Consider the following 15,897-nt stretch of genomic DNA (forward strand, 5'->3'; position numbering starts at 1 on the left):
CCAGCTTCCTACACGTGCTCTGTAGATGCATCAACCCATTTCATTACTTTATTTTTTCATCTTGCTTTGTGTGAAAAATTGGAAGTACAAATCCTATCACAGCAGCCAGGCACGCCTAGTGACTATATCCAAATCACTTTTTGTTCTGTTCCCAAGTTGCTGAACTGTAAATTATGAGCGCACAGAGTTCCTGATTTGCATCCCAACATTTTTGTTCTGCCTGCTTTCCGATCTTTATTTTCCCTTCATCTCACTCTACACTCTAATTTATTTATTTGTACTTTATTCCTCCTGCTGTTCCCTTAGTCTTTCCCGTGTTTATTTCCTCCTGTTACTCTATCTCGGCTCATTTTGTTTCTCCCATTCATTCTTTCTTTCAGTCTTTCCTCTTTCATCCACTTCTATCCCTCGTCCCACTTTCATTTCCTCAGCAGTCTCTCCTTCCCCTCGTCACTTCCTTCGCATGTTTCTCTTCCTCTTTTCCTACTTCTTTATTGTTGACTACTCATTCTCTCCTTAAACTGCCCGTCGCTCTTTCTCCATGGGCCTCTCCTCTCTCATTCGCTTCTGTACCAGAGTTCTCACCACCACCCATATTATTTGTCTGTCCTATGTTTCTGTTACCAGTCAGTTGAGCACAAAACACTTCTGCTTCTACTGTCTCTCCAAGATAAATGGCATGACCCCTCTCCTACTCCCAGAACAAAACCCCTTTGAAACCACCACTCCTGTTCCTGTTATGCTTGAGTTGGCGCCTGCACTTTCTATCTCTCCTGCACCCAAGAAAACTTTAGTTTCCCCCAAAACTTTAGATGGTTTTTCACATGCACTCTAGCCTTCACCCCATCCTTTGAGTCTCAGTGCTCGACTGAGCAAGACTAATGTTTGTACCACCCGTACTGATGTCAGCCAGGACAGCCCACGAACTAGTGTCTGACATTAAAAAAAAGGGCAAAGTAAATAGGTCTTGCCTATGCAAGATCAAGTCGCTTTGTTTTTTAACTAGGTATTACAGCAGCGCTGAGAGTAAAAGAAAATATGCTTAGCCGCATAACAGTGCTTTTTTTATTTTCAACCATGCAGAACCGCAGCTGTGCTGCTGTATAACATGGCAGAAAAGAAAGGACAACCACAAACACTTCTACTATTTCACATTGCCAGTTTTTTTTTTTTTTATTGAACAGGAGATGTATGAAGCTGGCTCTGTATATACTATACCAAAGTGAGGTATAGTGTGCACAGACTCCAATGGAACCCGAAAGGTAGGCAGAGGTAAAGTTAGATAGCACCTCACTCTCTATTTGTGGTAGTGTGGTCGAGCAGTAAAGTAGTATCAGAGGACAGTGTTAAGCATTTGTTGCACACACTCAGTCAGCAAATGAATTCCCACACTCAAAGACTTAACTTCAGTCCAATTGTATTTTGTATAAAAATATTCTTTTAGTTATTTTATTTTCTAGAACCAAGCAAGCCTGGCACAGCTAAGTTGATAAATACTTTGCAGTAAATATACAGTTTGAAATGCAATTGTAAATGTACTTTGAAATGGTTACAGTTTGAAATACGGGTAATGCAATACTGTGGAATGCTGTACATATACTTTGTATCGATCTTGTAATGAAACTTACAGGTACATTACTTTTACGTTACTTTTGAGATTACATTTTCTACTCAGTGTGATATGCCTAGATATCACACTGGGACATTTCCTAGAGAAAAGGTAAGTAAAGTCAGTTTTGCACAATTGTTATTTTTCAGGTTTCCATCTAAGTCAACGCCACACTTGGAAAAGATTTCTGAGGAAAAACAGTCAATAGGTTCCTATGGAGAGAAATTAAGTTAACGGTTACCAGGTAAGTAATGGGTCTTTGGAGTTGAGCTTCTGAGGTTAGAACAAGGGTTCCTCTAGGGTCAAGGATGCACTCTCATTACACCCTCAGCAGCACTACGGCGGCTGGGTGCAGGGTGCTGTTCTGACGTTGGACGCCCCGTTGGTTTTAATGGGGAACCTCCGGTTTGCAAAGTCACTGCAGGCTCGGTCGGGGACAAAGGTCTTCTGGGTGCGACCACCACTTCGAGAGGCAAGTTGGGCAGTTAGGGGTTGGTTAGGCACCGTCGGTTTGGGCACGCAAGGCCGTGGGGCGTCTGGTGCAGATGTGCCTTTTAGGGTTGGATCTTCTTACTAGCTCCTGGTCGCGGTTGGGGTGACCTTCTGGATTTAGCTCGAGGCAGGTCAGAGGTCGCCGGATCTCGGGTCAGGATCGCCGGGGTGACCGCCTTGCGGTGTTTGCCCACTCAAGCTCAGGCCATGGACGGCGGGTGTAGAGTGGGGAGGATCCGCGGTCTCCAGCCGGAGCCAGAGGTTGCAGATGAACAAATCCGGTGTTTGAGAGACAAAATCTTTGTAGTTGAAGGCAGGCAGGTCCTCCAGGATTTTCGAGGTTGTTGGCTGCAGGACACACTGGGATTTCGCAGGAGCAGGTTTGAGGGGGAGACAGGCCGGTAGAGCTGGGGCCATGTCAGTGGGCATCATCCTCTTGTTAGCTGCTGCACGGCTGTTCGGTTCTTCTACTTCTACTTCTTGTAGTTTCTTCTTGTCTGAGGAAGCAAGGTTCAGGTGTGCCCCTAAATACTAGATTTGGGGGTGTTACAGGTAGGTAAAAGGCAGGGACCAATGGTTCCCTTCCCTGGGGTGGGTACACCCCCTATTATGCCACCTTCCAGAGGGAGGGGGGCATGAGCCTGTCCCTGGTTATCAGAGTCCCCCAATCTCCAATATGGCGGGGACTGGGAGTTGTGCTTTACCTCGCCTCCTCACCTGAGGGGTGGAGTTGGCAGAGGTGGGCACACCTCTCTTCCTCACGTTTTTCCCACCAGTTCTCCCGCCCAAAGTAGGGGTCTGTACTAGTGGGGACCAGTTGCTGAAAGCAGCAAGTGGCCTGGGGAAGGTCACAAAGGCGGCAAGCCTTTGAAGCTTCCCCTTCATGAACCCGGCCCATCCCGGAGGAGGAGGCTTGGCACCTTGTCCCAGGATATGCATAGTTTCAGACCCCAGAGAACAGCATTGGCCTTGAAAGTTTATTGATTTCATTTGCCAATGTTCGTATATTAATGAAAATCAATATACAGATTTAAAGGAAAACTAATAAAAATAGATTGTGAACAGTCACTTGCTGATAAATGTAGTCTCCTCTGTGTAAATAATGTAGCATCTACACACCGTAAACAGGAAATCATGAAAGCAAATGCTGGCTTTGTTTAAACCCAAAAAAGTTACTAATCACGAATCTGGCAAGGTGATCTGTCAGAGAGTTTCAACGCAAATGAAAAATAAAATACAGGATCTTTAAGAATACACTACAGCTAAAAAACCCCACTAGGAATGATGTGGCTGAGATGCACTACCAAACACTGGTAGAACTAAATAGAAAATGCAGGATCTGTACAATGTACATTAAGGCTAAAGAAACGCAGGAAATATGTGGACAAGATGTAATCTCAAACAATAGTGAAAGATAAATAAAAACGTAGCGACCACACGTAAAGCATTGGTAGAACTTAAGCCCTGCTCCACGGAGAGTTCAGCATGTCAAGCTGTCACGCACGGACCAGATACAAGCAAGCACATAGGAGGGACAGGGAAGCAGACCAATGTTAAGCAATTGCCATTGATAAGAAACAAAATGAAGATACAGCACATGCACTGCTTAGGGGATCCCTACAAAGCACATCTAATACAATATTAAAAGTTGGTGCATCAAAAAGACTATTACCTCAAATTGGATACAATTCAGGACTTCAAATTTATAAAATTCTATTAATTTACATCTTTTTTTCAAGCTTTTGGAAACTTTCTCTCATTTTTTTATATCTTTATTTGCATTTTTCAAATGTATACAGTAGAGGAAAGAAAGAAAGTAAACATAATACATGAGGGATAAGGGTGAGACAATTACTGCAAAAATAATAGACATTCTTTTGTGCGTTTAGCTATACATATTGGATTCAGAACACAATGTCGCTCTCGTTTATTAAACCGTTATGCATTTATATTTAGCTAGTGCGCGCTCTTGCGGAGCCATATCGTATATGAACTGTAACCGTATATACATTGAGTTGTCTATCGTGTACACTGCCCTATCCCCAAGAGGGTTGTTTATCCATTCACCCATTCAATATGCACTGTGTAATCCTATATCATACTTCTCTATACAATGAAACTATTTAATGCAAATGTGATACAGTTTTTTTCTTTAAACCAAATAAGCAAACAAAGGTTGAAAAAAAAAACATACTCCGTCCGCTGCGGCTAGGTCGTAATGTTCTGGAAAGGCAGTCATATATGTTCTTTTAATCTACAATTTGCCCATCTCTTCCCTTTTTCAGTATCTTGTGTGGTGACCAGCTAGGTCTCTCACGTCTTTAGTACTTTGTGCTCCCTACCTAGTCTTTCATGAGCATGAAAGTATTTGGTTCATTGTGAGGCTGAGGTATGGGGTGCCAGACGATCAGCATCTAAATCTCGCTCATTCGTCACATGTGGAGAGGTGGTCCCATCTTCCCTGTCTATGCGCAATGGGGTATTTGCGCGATCCTGCTATTTCCTCCTTGTGTAATGACGTGCATTCTGCCTGATCCCATACTACAAGTGAGTTTTTCCAGCTATTTAGGATGGGAGGTTCTGCTTGTTTCCATTGTTTTGTTATTAACCTTTTGGCCACTATAAGGCCTAGATCAGTGAACCTAGCTGTGACTTTGTGTTTCTTTAATCTGGGGTAAAAGCCTAGTATGCATTCTTCCCATGACTGTAGGGGTGGTCTTCCGTTGTACTTCGCTAGCGCTTCTGTAATTGCCTGCCAATACGTGTTTAGGGAGGCGCACGACCACATCATATGAAGAAAGTCAACATTGTTCTGTAGACAACGGGGGCATGCCGAGGTGGTCATATTAAACTGAAACTTTCTCTCATAAGCACATTTTCAGAGCCAACTGGGTTCTTATTCTGTAAGAAAATAAACTGTAAAGATTGTTCCATAAATGATATTTAATTATGCTACAACAGTTCATGTAATTCTGTCCTTGCTCGTGTACCTCGAGTGTGTGAGGAAAGCTTGCACTGCTGCAGTCTGCGATAATCCTGGCATGCCTGCACTGTGTATGTGTGTGAATGGGGTATATCACTTTCTCTAACAAAAAGTAGAACCTGTTTTGTCAATTAATTTTTTGGATGTCACCGAAACGGTTGTAAACATTCAGCATTTCAAACTAATTCTTTTAGTTAAGAATGAGGGCTGCAGTCTCCCTTATAAAGGGCTGCATCCCTCCCTTATAAATTCTGGTTGATTCAAATTTCTGCATACACACCAAAGAGGGAATGCATCTCTTTCAACAGGACAATATTTTTACTGCAAGAAGCAAAAAAGCATGTTCTCATAACTTGATAAAATCTAGCATGAATGATCCCAGGTTGTCTGGGGATACACCAGCTAATAAATCAGCAGAGCATCAGATAACGCAAGGGTATATTTACTGTCTAGGACCTGCCCATAAAAGAAGCCTTACATACAAAACAAATGAGGTGCACAAGCGAGCTACTGTCCAAACCACTCCCGAGTCTTACCTTCACTTGGGAAACATCCTTTTGTGGGGCAGATAGGGCCTTCCCATGCCGACCTTTAGCTTTCAGTTCTTCAACAGTTTTGTAGGAGTATTTCGGTTTCTTTTTATTACCACTAGGGTCCTTTCGCCATTGGCTAAGCTGCTTCTGAAATTCCTAAAACACAAACAGAATGTTAGATTACACCAACTGTCTCTATCACTATTCTCCAAGCCAGTTGCTTGCAATCTTGACACAACCTTTCTGAATAGATTAGAAATGAGCATTCACTATATTGATCAAACAGACCTTCTGAAGACTGCACTTCTATGACTAAGACTAATTTCTACAATATCAAGGATAACTTGCATATATTGTCTTAGTAGAACTACCGACACCTAAACTTTTGAGGCTGGCTCACTTGGCTACACTGATGGCACCTTTAGATTTCATGCTACAACTGGAAATTACGGATTGCTCCAACATTACAGACAATACTGTTTCAGAAAACTGTGTAAGCCTTAAAAACACCCCTGATTTATCAACAATTCAAGAGTGAAACACATGTTGGCTGTATAAAGATGTTGCAAGAGAACCATTGTGTGCACTTGCCCCAGGCATATGAATGAATCACATCACTGGAAGATAACTTAATAAATAAGAAATGTTACAACAAATCAAATAAATGTATTGGACTGATTTTTATGAGATTTGTAACTCCGTTATAATGTATGTTAATTAAAGAATTAATTTGAGACCTTTAAGTGGGCATTGTAGGAAGCGGCTCTTTATATAGTACATCAAAAAGAGGTATGCTATGTAAAGAGTCCAGGTATCTCCAATGAGTTGACGGGGGCTTGCTCTAGCAATTTCAAAGTGCTCTACCTAGGGTAGTGAGGTCGAGCAACCGTAGGCTTATCAGAGAGGAGTGTTAGACGTGTTGCACACACAGAGTCAATAAATGATGCACACACTCAAAAAGGACAGCCACACCAATTTAGAAAAATTACATGCATTTTTATATACATTTTGAATCCAAAAACTCAGTAATGAGAAGTACTTTTTCGCAATACACTTTTTACAGTTTTAGAACTGTTAACGAGCAGTGCGTTTTTACACGCAATGCTTTCCTATAGGAGAAAGAACTGCAAACATATACTTGCAATGTGTTTTCTTCCATGGGACCTCTTTCAGTTGTGAGGTGGTAGAGGGACAATGACCAACGTACCATCAGCAGATTGGTGTGATCTGCCCTGGTTAGTCAGAGTGAAGAGGTGCTGGTCAGGTTGGTATCCTTGCGCACTAAGCTGTAGAAAGGAGGGGGGCACTTGGAAACAGGCTGCAAAGGGGGACCTGGGTACAAATATGGGAACTCCCAACAGGGGGCTCAGGTCATGAGGTTCCAAGGGGCACAGGGGACCAGTTGTTTTCCTTTAGACCCGGGCTAGCAGGCTGGCGTGCAGAGTGTTTGTCGTCGGCTGGCTATCATGCATTAAGACGGGCTCATTGGTGTCGGTCAGGAGCAGCAAGGAGGACAAAATCAAGGAAACTGGGAATTTCACGGTGCTGGCCTCGGCGGTGCAGACGTCCGTCATCAGCTGGTTGTCAGTGATGTCATTCGTGTCCGGACTAGACTCTCAACAAGCTTTGGTCATGGCAAGGGTCCAGTACCATGGGTAGTGTTACAGGAGGGCTTGTGGAGGTCCTGCCGTCTTCAGGCTTGGCAGGTCAAAAGATTAGACCTCCTTCAGTGCGCCGACCTTCTCCTGGGCGGCTATTGCTCTGTGAGCCTGGTGGACAGCAGTTTCATTAGGACGTCGCAGTCGGTGCCTGCAGGCGAGTAGCTCCTCTACTCTAAAGGAGATGATGGTTGCTTGGCCAAGTGCTGGCAACCCTCTGGGACTTGTGGAGGATGCACAGCTGCAGGACGAGTCTGGTCTTTGCAACTGTCAAGTTTGTTTGGCAGGCAGGGTTTGGCACCAAAAGTCCACAGCAGCCTTCTGTTTTCGCGGGGGTCGGCTCTTCAGTGTCCTCTTCTTCTTTCTAGTCAGTGGAATCTAAAGTTCTGGATTTAGAAAGCCTCCTAAATCCTAAACTGAAGAGCGTTAGGGGATTCGACAGTAGCGGCCAATGGGCTACCTACCCATGGGGTCACTGCACCCCAAATACGACCACTGTAGGAAGTGCACATTATCCTGTCACAGTTTCCTAAATTCTGCCAGCACCAAGATGGTGGAATTTTCCTAGAATGGGGCATATCAGGCAGCTCACCTTAGGGGTGTGACTGACCTAGGTGTGCTTCATGCATACTAATTGCCCATCTGTTAAAATGCCAAACAGGCCTCAGGGCAGGGGGTAGCTTGTCCCAGGTCTGGGAGATGCTGGAGTCGCATATCAAAGGCGGTATGGCTTTGAAGCCTCCGGCCTTGGAATGCCGATTGCTAGCCATCCTGTTTGGAGGAGGTGTAAACACCTTCTGCCAGAGCAGGCATTGTTTCTAACCTCTGAGAGCAGGGCTGTAGGAGAGTAGGGTCTGCTATCCTATGGTCACCCCAAATTTTTGCTTTTTGCTTCACTGGTTTTTGACATATTGAGGCTGTGGGCCTGCCAATCAGACCCCCAGCCTGCTGTTCTCTCTACTAAATTAAAACTATGCACCCTAGGTGCATAACCAATTGGAAGTGGATCACCCTGTCAGCCCCTGTACCAGTGTACACTAGGTACCCAGGGCATTGGTGTACCCAAGGCCTGCCAAGGGCTGAAGCATGTATTATGCCACCCCAGGCTTGGCCTAACAATTTGACACAACTGGCTGATCACTCAGCTGGGGTAAGTTGGTGTAATCACCTCTTACTTAGGTGTAGTATACCTATACCTAACCTTAAATGGGACACATGGTAACCTATAAGTCACTCCTATGGCAGGCCTTAACAATCCTGAAGGCAGAGTGCTTGGTTCCATGTGAGATGGTGCTCTGGCATGAGCTGAGCCTGTCTACAGTGGTCGGAACAACTTCCTTCTACTGTTTCCAGATATCGTCATACCATATACTCTTAAGTGCATTATGAACCTCGCGGTTAAATGCTATCTTTGATATGGCTTTATCAAAACATGTCGAGTAAGGTGTCATACGAATTGGAATACTAACCCCTCGCCAATTCTGGCGACGGGGTTAGCATTCCACCCTTCTAGAGGGACACGACATGTACAGTACCTGAAACCCGGGTAAAATCAGACATAGCCTCAGCTCCACAAAATGGATGCTGCCACCACAGACACAAGTCTGCCCTCCTGCTGCTGGGAGTCCTTCCAGCTTGGGAGGTGTGGACAAAGGGTTTCCTGCCAGGGGAGGTGCGTGCACCACCCCAGACAGGATTTTGTGTATTGGTCAGGTAGGGCTTGAAAGAAACCAGACATGCCTGTGGCTCACAAGGAGCCTCGGTGCATATGCCAGTTCAAACCGGTCCTGGGGCACACCAGTCCCGGGCCTGGGGCGAGCTGGACAAAGGATTGGGGGTGTAACCACCCCCCTTCCTGGTCCCACCCATAGGGAGGGACCTAGCAGGTAGTCCGGCCCCTAGAATCCGCTTAAAGGTAGGAGCTGTGTCCTAAGACTTCAGACATCCTGGAATCAACTTAACACTAAGAAGAAGACGGGAACTTCGACGCTCTGCTGCACAGAGGACTGAAGCCAATCTCCCCTGTGGTCAGGGAGTGACCACCTTGCTAACGCAAGCACCATCCAGCGAATCAACGTCTGCTTTGCCGCCGCCTCCCGCCGGAGCCCGAGCCCAGAGACCGACAAGACCTGGACCTCCAGACCTCTCACCGCCCGATCCCCAGTCCCTGAAAAGAGGAGACCCGTGGAGGCACCGAGACACGTGGAGCCAGCCATCTTGGAACGACTACGACAAGCTGACAAGTGCAACAACCGAGGCTCCCTCCAAGTTGTGCTTTGGGATCTGAGAAGCCCAACACCCAAGCAGCATCTGCACCAAAGGTGAGCCCTCCAGCATCTCCATGATCTGCGTGGGGCCCTTCTGCATTTTGCCACTCGACGCGCCTAACCGGTTGCTGGCCCGCTGGCTAGTAGCCATCTTGGCGACGAACTCTACGAAATACACCGCTGGTCTGGTTGCTCCAGACTGGCCCTTGCTCCCCTCCAAAGGAGCAGTCCTTCTGACCTTGCTGGTCAGAACCATCAGCTTATTTCATCTCCTACAACAATTGCTTTTGCCAAGGCTTGTTTGCTTCGATCAAGTCGCCGACACCGCCGACAGCGAGAGCCTGCGTGGGACAGCTCGTGAACCGACTCCTGGACGTCGTCGACCTCCAGGGACCACGTGGCTGCAGAGACAAGCTACACCTTTCTTCCTGTTTGCACCCGACATTGCCTGGTACCCACCTAGTGCCACGCTGGTCACTGGCTAGTGACTGTGAACACTGTCCCCTCTGCTTACAGGTCTTCAACATCACCGATCCACTCCTGGATCCACTGCATCTCTCCCGGACCGACCGCCTGCAGCATCTTTGTCTTCAGGCTCCACGGAACAGATAGAAGAAACCCGACGCACTTCGAGACCTATGCACCCGCTTCCTGTGGGTGAGGTAAAGCTGGCACACCTGTGCCCAAGTGTAGTATTACATCTCTAGTGCCTGTGTTCCAAATCTTGAGTTCCTAGTCCATCCGGAAGATCCTCTTTGCAGTAACTTTGTACTTTTTACGCACCCATTGAAACCTATGGGGGCACGCGTGTGACTATTTGCTCTGCACACGCCACCCGTGGACCTCCTGGTCACTAACTGAAGTTAGCTCCTTGTAGGCCCAGCGATTCTAGAGGCCCTAGGCCTTTTCCCTTTTCTGTTCGTGGTACTTATACCACTATTTTAGTATATGGTTTGAGCGGCCACCAGGGCCTATCCATATAAAGTGCAACTTCTGTGTATTCTACTGTAATCTTGTTTGACGATTTGTGCTCCTGTGCTCATAAAGAGACTAGGGGTTACTTTGAGAAATAAATACATATATATTTTGAATATATATCTGTGTGGTGTCCTTTCATTGGTATAAAAGGGGGTTGCATTTGGTAAAACAGCTGGCTTAACACGTTTCACGAGTTTAGCCTCAAAGACTGCTTAGCCTACGCTACCACTAGGGCAGCTAGTCCGAAAAGGTTGACTTACAACCACACCATAAGGGTTGCTTGGCATGGTACAAGGTGATCACTTTAACTAGTGAGCATCATATACCAGGCCAACTTCTCACATTGGTGAGCAGCGGTGGGATTTGAGCTTGCTGTGTTTTACCATTGTAATCTCTTGGTTACCAATTGAAAGATCACATAGGTACCTGTAGGTACATATAAAACAAGATTAGATATACATAAGTTCTACTGAACTTAGTTGTTGTAGAGCAAAGGGAGTAGCACACCCTGACTACAACTACTAGATAGGTTTAGTAGGTAAACCCAAGTGTAGGTAGATTGCAACACATCCACCCACACTTAAGAGCAATGGCCGGGGCAGAGGGGTCCACTGTACCCATCTCTGTTGAGAGTGACCCCCAGAGGGCACCATCCAGCTTTGCTACCCTTAACCAGAATGAGCTCAGGCATTTGGCAACTCTTAGAGGCCTTAAACAGCCCAAGAACCCTACCTCTGCTGAGCTCAGAGAACTCTTACAGAATGATGAGAATCAGAGAGAACTCAAGAAAGCTTCCCAGTTAGCCCCCTTAGGGTCAGGAACAGGAGGCCCCCCTTCTGAAGATGCTACAGAGGTACCCAGTTCCAATAGCCATCCCTTAGATGAGAATCATACTACAGGGGAGGAAAGTGGTGAGGATACAGAAAGTAGTGATGATGAAGGGAGAACTAGCCCAGTGCCAAGTATTATACTTGGCCCAGCTAAACTAAGGCTATTGGGGACTGACAATGGGTTTACCCCATTGGATCTCCCCAGTGGACTTAACACAGGGCTTGGGAGGCAAAGGAATCGCTCAGGTGACTCCAATGCTTCTCATGGCTCTAGAGGCTCTCAAGGTCACTCCAGGAAAAGGATGACCACCCCTCAGAGGAGGGAACATGAGGCCAGAATGCAGGAAGCCCAGCTGAGGATCAGGAAGCAGGAGCTAGAAGTAGCCCTGATGGAAGAAAAACTGAACAAGGCTAGGCAACCTAGAGAGAGTGGGTCTATACCCACTGGTGGCAGCATTGTCCCTAAGGACAAAGATAGGGTCTTTGATAATAGGAACCTGTCTAAGGTTGTGCCCCCCTACAAAAGTGGGGATGACATCCACAAATGGATAACTGCTCTTGAGAGAGCCTGCAAAGTACAGCAGGTTCCTGAAGACCAGTGGGCAGCAATCCTCTGGCTCTCCTTTGAAGGAAGAGGCAGAGACAGACTCCTCACTGTTAGAGAAGAAGATGTCAGAAACTACAGAGTCCTGAAGAATGTTCTGGTAGATGGGTTAGGCTTAACCACTGAACAGTACAGGTTAATGTTCAGAGACACCCAAAAGACACAGACTCAGGACTGGTCTTAATATGTTGAATGTGCCACTAAGGCTTTGGAGGGTTGGTTGCTGGGAAGTAAGGTATCTGATTTTACAGGATTGTATAATTTGATGATGAGAGAACAGATTTTAAATAACTGTCAAAACCAGCAACTGCATCAACACTTGGTTGACTCTGATCTGACCTCTCCCCAAGAATTGGGAAAGAAGGCAGACAAATGGGTCAGAACCAGGGTTAAGCAAAAGAACCAGAACCAGGGCCAAGGGGGTGATCAGAAGAAAACAGACCAAAAGGGTGGAGATCAGAAACCTAAAGACCAGAAGTCTTCAACAGGGCCCCAAACTACTGCTAAGGAGGGTGGGTCCCAACAGTCCAAAAAGAAGAAAGAAGGTCAAAAGAAACCCTGGTGCAATCATTGCAAAAATACAACTCACTGGACTAGTGATTGCAAAAAGGGTGGAGCCCCCAACACTGTTGCCCCTAAGGCACCTGCTCCCAGTACTACTGTTAGCAGTGTTGGTCCCCAGACAAAGGGTGTAGTGGGAATCACTATGGGAACTGAAGGAGATTCTGACTTAGACAGAACCCTGACACAGGCAGTCTTGATCTGTGATGGGGACATTGATTTGTCCCTGACTGTGAGCCCCAGTAACCTGGGCAAGTACAGACAGACTCCTTTAATTAATGACAAAGTGGCTCAAGCCTACAGGGACACATGTGCCAGTGTCACTATGGTGACACCAGGCTTTGTGGACCCTGGACAGTACATACCAGGTGAGAACTACCTGGTGACCAATGCCAGCAATGCCACTACTTCACATAGTGTGGCAGTTGTTAACTTCTCATGGGGAGGGGTAACTGGCCTCAAAAGGGTTGTGGTTAGTGCAGACCTCCCAGTAGAATGTTTGTTGGGCAATGACCTAGAGAGTTCTCTATGATCAGAAGTGGAGTACAGGACTCATGCAGAGATGTTAGGTATATCATCACATGTCCTTGCTGTGACCAGGTCACAGGCCAAAAAGTGCCTCACTGAACCTCAGGTCTTGGATCCTGGAACAATGGACCAAGCACCTACCAAGAAGAACAGGAGGGTCAAGGCTGTGCCTTCCCCCCTGCCTCAGAGTGATGATCAGCCTTCCCAGGAAGCTGATCTAGAGGACCCTGAAGGAACTGTCCCTGAAGAGCTTGAACCTGATCAGGTTGAGTTTCTGGGGACAGGGGGACCTTCAAGGGCTGACTTGAGGCAGGCTCAGTTATCCTGTCCCTCTCTTGAACCCCTCAGACAGCTGGCTGCTGCTGAGGCTGCTGGGAATGCTCAAGGTACCCATAAAGTGTATTGGGATGAAGGGCTCCTTTATTCAGAGGCTAGAGACCCCAAGCCTGGTGCTACCAGGAGGTTGGTTATACCTCTGCAATTTAGGGGCTTCCTTCTTACCTTGGCCCATGACATTCCTTTAGCAGGACACTTAGGCCAGAACAAGACTTGGGACAGACTTGTCCCTCACTTTCACTGGCCTCACATGAATGAAGATACAAGGAGTTTTGTCGCTCCTGTGTTACCTGCCAAGCCAGTGGCAAATCAGGTGGCACAACAAAGGCCCCCCTAATACCACTACCTGTGGTGGGGGTCCCCTTTGAAAGAGTGGAAATAGACATAGTGGGTCCCATGGATCCTCCCACTGCATCTGGGCACAGATTTATACTGGTGGTAGTGGATCATGCCACCAGGTATCCAGAGGCAATTCCCCTTAGGACCACTACAGCTCCTGTTGAGGCCAGGGCCCTGCTGGGAGTATTCTCCAGAGTGGGGTTTCCTAAGGAGGTAGTATCTGACAGAGGTACCAACTTTATGTCAGGATACTTGACAGCTATGTGGAAGGAATGTGGTGTCAACTACAAGTTCACCACCCCTTATCACCCACAATGCAATGGGCTTGTTGAGAGATTCAACAAGACCCTAAAGGGTATGATCAAAGGATTACCTGAAAAGCTCAGGCGAAGATGGGACATCCTTCTACCCTGCCTTCTGTTTGCTTACAGAGAGGTCCCACAAAAAGGAGTTGGCTACAGCCCCTTTGAATTGTTGTTTGGGCACCCTGTGAGAGGCCCACTGTGTTTGGTGAAGGAAGGATGGGAGTTACCTCTCAAAAAGCCTAAGCTCGACATAGTGGACTATGTACTTGGTCTCCGCTCCAGGATGGCTGAGTATATGGAGAAGGCATCCAAAAACCTTGAGGCAAGCCAGGCCTTACAGAAAGCTTGGCATGACCAAAAGGCTGTCTTGGTTGAGTTTCAGCCAGGACAGAAGGTATGGGTGTTGGAGCCAGTGGCCCCAGCAGCACTCCAAGACAAATGGTCTGGACCCCATACAATCCTGGAAAAGAAGGGAGAGGTCACCTACTTGGTCGACCTAGGAACTCCCAGGAGTCCCCACAGGGTACTCCATGTTAACAGGCTTAAAGCATATGTTGACAGGGCAGACATGGGCTTGCTCATGGCTACAGATGAGGGACAGGAGGAAGAGAGTGACCCTCTCCCAGACCTGTTGTCTCAGAACCCTGAAGATGGCTCAGTTGAAGGAGTGACCCTTGGAGGCAACCTCACTGCCCATCAGCAGACTGAATGTAGACAGGTTCTACAATCATTTTCACATATGTTTTCCTTGATACCTAGTCAAACTGACTGGTGTACCCATGTGGTGGACACTGGTGACAGTCTGCCTGTAAAGAACAAGCTTTACAGACAACCTGACCACGTCAGGGACTGTATAAAGGCTGAGGTACATAAAATGCTGGAATTAGGTGTCATTGAACCCTCAGAGAGCCCCTGGGCTAGCCCAGTGGTTCTGGTCCCTAAACCTCACACCAAAGATGGCAAGAGAGAGATGAGGTTCTGTGTGGATTACAGAGGACTCAATGCTGTCACCAGGACAGATGCACACCCTATTCCAAGGGCAGATGAGCTCATAGACAAACTAGCTTCTGCAAAGTTTTTGAGCACATTTGACTTAACAGCTGGCTATTGGCAAATCAGATTAGCTGAGGAGTCTAAGGCCAAAACAGCATTCTCAACCCCAGGTGGGCACTACCAGTTTGTGGTGATGCCCTTTGGTCTGAAGAATGCACCTGCCACCTTCCAAAGGCTGGTGAACCACTGGGTTGGATGACTTTTGCGCAGCATATCTGGATGACATTGCTGTCTTTAGCTCCACCTGGGAGGATCACCTGATCCACCTGAAGAAGGCTCGAGGCTCTGCAAAGGGCAGGCCTCACTATCAAGGCTACAAAGTGCCAGATAGGGCAGAGTAAGGTTGTATATTTGGGCCACCTTGTAGGTGGAGGCCAAGTTCAACCACTGGAGAGTAAGATACAATCCATCAAGGACTGGTCCCCTCCAACCACCCAGACTCAAGTTCGAGCTTTCTTGGGCTTGACTGGGTACTACAGGAAGTTTGTTAAGAACTATGGGTCCATTGTGACTCCTCTTAATGATCTGACATCCAAGAAGATGCCCAAAAAGGTTCAGTGGACAGTAAGCTGTCAAAAGGCATTTGATGACCTGAAGGAGGCCATGTGCTCTGCACCTATCCTGAAAAGTCCCGACTACTCCAAAGAGTTTATTGTCCAAACAGATGCTTCTGAGCTGGGTGTGGGAGCTGTGCTGTCACAACTTAATGTAGATGGTCAAGACCAACCCATTGCTTTTATTAGCAGAAGGTTGACCCCCAGAGAGAAGAATTGGTCAGCTATTGAGAGGGAGGCCTTTGCTGTGGTGTGGGCCCTGAAGAA

The 15,897-nt window shown here is 46.9% G+C and overlaps 1 protein-coding gene across 2 annotated transcripts in view; it reads right to left on the reverse strand.

The window, feature by feature from the left end:
- TFIP11 (tuftelin interacting protein 11) overlaps positions 1 to 15,897 on the reverse strand; it is a 134,617-nt gene that overhangs the window by 48,148 nt on the left and 70,572 nt on the right. For both annotated transcript variants that reach the window (XM_085643515.1, XM_085643516.1), the window contains one exon: positions 5,621 to 5,773. In XM_085643515.1, coding sequence (XP_085499641.1) covers positions 5,621 to 5,773 — 153 coding nt within the window. The remainder of the gene's footprint in view (positions 1 to 5,620; positions 5,774 to 15,897) is intronic.

The sequence above is a fragment of the Triturus cristatus genome, chromosome 3_1, assembly GCF_964204655.1.
Source record: "Triturus cristatus chromosome 3_1, aTriCri1.1, whole genome shotgun sequence".
Lineage (NCBI taxonomy): Eukaryota > Metazoa > Chordata > Amphibia > Caudata > Salamandridae > Triturus > Triturus cristatus.